The sequence below is a fragment of the Calypte anna genome, chromosome W (assembly GCF_003957555.1).
Source record: "Calypte anna isolate BGI_N300 chromosome W, bCalAnn1_v1.p, whole genome shotgun sequence".
NCBI classification, from domain to species: domain Eukaryota; kingdom Metazoa; phylum Chordata; class Aves; order Apodiformes; family Trochilidae; genus Calypte; species Calypte anna.
The window spans coordinates 18,047,733-18,052,000 of NC_044276.1; the positions used below are offsets into that span (position 1 = coordinate 18,047,733).

Genomic DNA, 4,268 nt, shown 5'->3' on the forward strand with positions numbered 1-4,268 from the left:
CACACCCACCGAGGCAGTTCATTCTAGAGCTAGCTGAGAGCGTGGCTGGTTGCTTCCATAGCAGCAGACCATCTTTGCTGGTTCCGCACTGTGGGCAATAGACTCAGATCACATCCTACGAGTCTATATCACCGTATCAACGCGTCGATCCTGGACAAGAGACTCCTTTCCGGCTACATCTGGTGGAGAATGCGGGCAGCATACAGACATCTAAAGAAGCAGCAGTGTGAGGAGCTGGCAACAGGAACATTTTCCCTGATTTGAAAAAATGCCTGGGCTAACACTCTCCTTGAAAGGTATCAAGCTCTTTGGATTGGAAACCCCTGAACAGAGGGAAGCCGAGATAAGGATTCTCTCTTTGGAAACCCCTGAGCAGAGGGAAGGAAGCCAGGAGGATGGAATCCCAGGGTATGGAATCCCACGGAGGAACCAGAAACCCATGAGGAAACCCTGAGCAAAGTGAAGCCAAGATAAGAATTCTCTCTTTGGAAGCCCCTGAGCAGAGGGAAGCCAAAAGAAGAGCAGATACCGGAGGGAGAAGAACAAAAAGTGCCTGGGCTGGGAAAGGTAGAGACTTTGTGACATTGAACGGGTGCCTGAGAAAAAATCCTGTATGTGTAGAAAATCCTGTAAGTTATATGTCTAAATCTTGTAAGTTATATTTTTGTGTAAAAATTCTGTAAAAATCCTGTGTGTCTGCCTCTCGGCGCCCCCTCGATGCTCTTAGCTGAGTGCCCCGTGGGGCCCGAAGAAAAATCCTGTATAAGTGTAAATGTTTGTAAAATGTTTGTAAAAATCGTGTTAAATTGTGTTAAAATGTTTGTAACATGTTTGTATCCTGTAATCAGTGTTTAAAAAAAAAAAAAAAAGGGGGAATGTAGAGAGACATGGTCAACCAGGTGCCTTGAGTTGCCAAAGAGTGGGTGTGAGTTCACCTGTGCCTGATTAGGACAGGCCCCTATTGGGCATGAGCAAGACCAGGGGGCCAATAAAGGTGGGACACACACCCACAGAGAGACCTCAGCTCACTCTGGTGCGAGGCATGGAGAGGCCAGCAGCTCGTCGAGCCTCTGGAGCAAGAAAGACTCTTCCTGCTACACTTCTACCCTGGAAGCGCTGTGTGGTGGCTGGAGTCCTGGAAGAGACCAGCAGCTCGTTGAGCTTCAGGAGCAAGAATGGCTCCTCCCGCTACAAAACAGAGTATTCCATCCCATACACGGAGGAGAGAGAGATGAATAGAGAGCATCTGTTACTCAGTTCAATTTCCGGGCGAGTATTAAACCGTGACATACCTGTAAATGTGCCTTGATGAGAGCTGTCCAGTGACATCCCTCCAAATGGTTATTTTCCATTTTAAGAGGCACAGTTGAGAAGAATCCAGTTGTTCTGTTTGTTTTGTCCATTTGTGTCTTAGGGCTTGTTTGTTCAATAGCTGAGCAACTTCACAACTTGTGTGACTGAAAGCTCCTATCTTTCTAGACGAGGTTTTTGGTTTTTTTGGGTGAAGGCAGTTTTGGACAAGTAGTGCAATGCATCGATCACCAAGAGTAAGTCTTTTTAATTGGAGACATTTCCTTGACTGTTACCCTCCTGGTTTGGCTCGGGAAGTGCTTTCTGACTGTCTTGGTCTTTATCTTTACCTCCTCATCTGCTTCTCTGTATCTTGAAGGCTGCAGCAGTTTTCACACACAAAGTGATGTTTTTTTTAGTGCCTGAAGCTGCACCCTCCACACCCTCAGCAAACCTTTTCTGATGAGGTTCCCATCAATATAAGTAATGTAGATGGTGATCATTGCTGAAGATTCTGAGGTAAATCTCCTTGTTTTCCCCGTTATTTCAGCAATGGCAGGAACATGGCTGTGAAAATAGTCAGACACTGCTTTGCACTCCGGGACAGCTTACGCAGAGGTGCAAGTGTTAGACTCTTCAAAGGCACTGGACCCCAGCAGCACCCAGTGAGTAGACAAAGCCAACCTGGCCGGGCTTTGGCTTGAACATTTCCCAGAGGGCACCTTCTGGAACAGGTGACTCATGGAGCCAAGCGTTACACAACTGCCTGTGGCAATTCCTGTCTTTTTCTGCTTTTGCAGGCACTGTGTCTAGATGTTAGACTGATTTGAGTACCAGGGCCATGTCTGCATCGTTTTTGAGCTGCTAGGGCTCAGCACTTACAACTTTCTCAAAGAGAATTGCTCTCTGCCCTTCAGGCTGGAACACATCAGGCGCATGGCCTATCAGATCTGCAAAGCTGTCAGCTGTAAGTAGGATTCTGTTGTGCTTCATTTGTTCAAGTTTCTCAGTGGGATTTGCTAAGGAGCCTTCTTATCTTGCAGTTTTGCATGTGAACAAGTTGACGCACACAGATCTGAAGCCAGAAAACATCTTACTAGCCTCCTCCGACTATACAGAAGAGTACAACTCCAGCCTGGTAAGTTGCTGTCCTCTTCCCCACCTCCCCCTCAGCCATCCTATGCCTTTTTTCAGGCTCTCACATCCCATTTTTTTCATTGCAGAAATGTGCGGTGTGCAGACTGAAAAGCTCAGACATCGAAGTGGTGGACTTCAGGAGCACAGTGCTTGTCCATGAGCCTCGCTGCTCTCTGGTCACTACAAGACCTTACAGAGCTCCTGAAGTCATTCTAGGTCAGTAGGAGTTTCTTAGGTGCAGCTTTGGCCTTAGATCTTTTGCTGTGCTGTTGAAGGGTGCTACGCAACTGTGGCGCATCTTGGTTGAGCTGTTGAACTCTTTTTCAGCCTGGTACAAACATGAAACTTCTGAATCTTTCCACAGCCCTGGGATGGTCACAGCCATGTGACGTTTGGAGCATCGGATGCATTCTTCTTGAGTATTACCTTGGATTCCAAGTATTTGAGGTAGGCAACTAGGAACCTCAAAAGATGCAGCACATACAATGCCACCCATGTTGCTGAAAATGGGAATGCTTTTTGCAAGAAAGGCAGTGGCTTGTCTGCAATGCCACCCTGGAGAGAGAGGAAAATGTAGGCTGTCATGATCCGCTTATTATTTTATATATTGATTATGAGGATAAATCAGCCATTACCCGTAGGCGACGCTTGAATTACAAAATAACCAGACTGTTGGATTTAAAATTAGTTACAAGGGTTTATTTCTAAAAACAGGGAAAGCCAGTTTACTGGCAAAAAGGCCTTTGCATAAAGTAATCACCTTAACGCGAGAGTCGTTAGAGTAAAAGAGGGAAGAACAAAAGAGAGAAATTATCACCATCCCGGCGGCCTGGCCTCGGGCTGGGGTTGCTCCTGGTTCTCCGCCTTTCAAACCTCTGCTGTGTCTTTTCATAGCTGGAAGCCGAGGTGCCGAGAGGGGGGAGCGTCTGGATGAATAAGCCTCTTTTCCCTTTTTCCTTAGGGTTTTTTATACCTCAAAAAGAAAGAGGGCTCCCTTCATTGAATATGGCCCTGATACATACAAATCTCCAGTCTTCCTGGGATGAGTCATTCTTATCTTTTGTTTCCTGGTGTCCTGCTAGTTTTGGGCGACCTGATAAATAATCTTATCTTCTAGGTGTCTGTCAGGCATACATTGAGGTAAACATATGGTAATTACAAGCAGGATGAAGGAAAGAGGAAAAAAACTGATTCAAGAGACATATTTTATATTTTCAGTTCCACGTGTATACCACATTTCACCCCATGGCTCTTGGGTCAGTAATTTTTTCTATATATAATTTTTTATACATATATATATATACACATCCCTATATATACACATCCCTTTTGGCGTGGTTATGTCGTTTTTTTTTTTTTTCATAATCTGTGCTGTACAGCAGGCCGATTCTGTCTCCAAGGTTTCCATTAGTGGACAACCGAGAATCCCACCATGCCTAGCACAGTTCTTTTCCCCACCACACGTTTATCTAGCTCAAAAGCCAGAATATTGTTAACGTGTGTTTGTGGGGGGGGTAAACTGTCTGTAGTACCACACATACATATCTCACCACCTTACATCACCTCACCCCGTGGATTTTGAGGCTAGGGGAGTGTGTTTTTGGGATAAACACATTGATATATATAGATAGATATATATAAACTAAAAAAAATATTTTTTTTTGTTTTGTTTTTGTTTTTTTGTTTTCAGCATTGGGAAGTTTGTGCAACTAAGAATATTACTGACTTTTAACGGTTAAAAGATAGCAGAGGGCACATATTAAAGGTTACAAAGAATCAACTAAATACAAGTGAGGTATATGCTTGTACAAAGCAATTGTATCAGGTAGGGACACGTACAA

General features: G+C 44.6%; 1 protein-coding gene across 1 annotated transcript in view; it reads left to right on the forward strand.

Moving 5' to 3' along the window:
- Positions 1 to 2,103: 2,103 nt before the first annotated feature.
- LOC115600122 (dual specificity protein kinase CLK1-like) overlaps positions 2,104 to 4,268 on the forward strand; it is a 6,510-nt gene continuing 4,345 nt past the window's right edge. Inside the window, 4 exon segments of the mRNA XM_030468344.1 lie at positions 2,104 to 2,257; positions 2,334 to 2,428; positions 2,514 to 2,643; positions 2,792 to 2,874. Coding sequence (XP_030324204.1) covers positions 2,104 to 2,257; positions 2,334 to 2,428; positions 2,514 to 2,643; positions 2,792 to 2,874 — 462 coding nt within the window.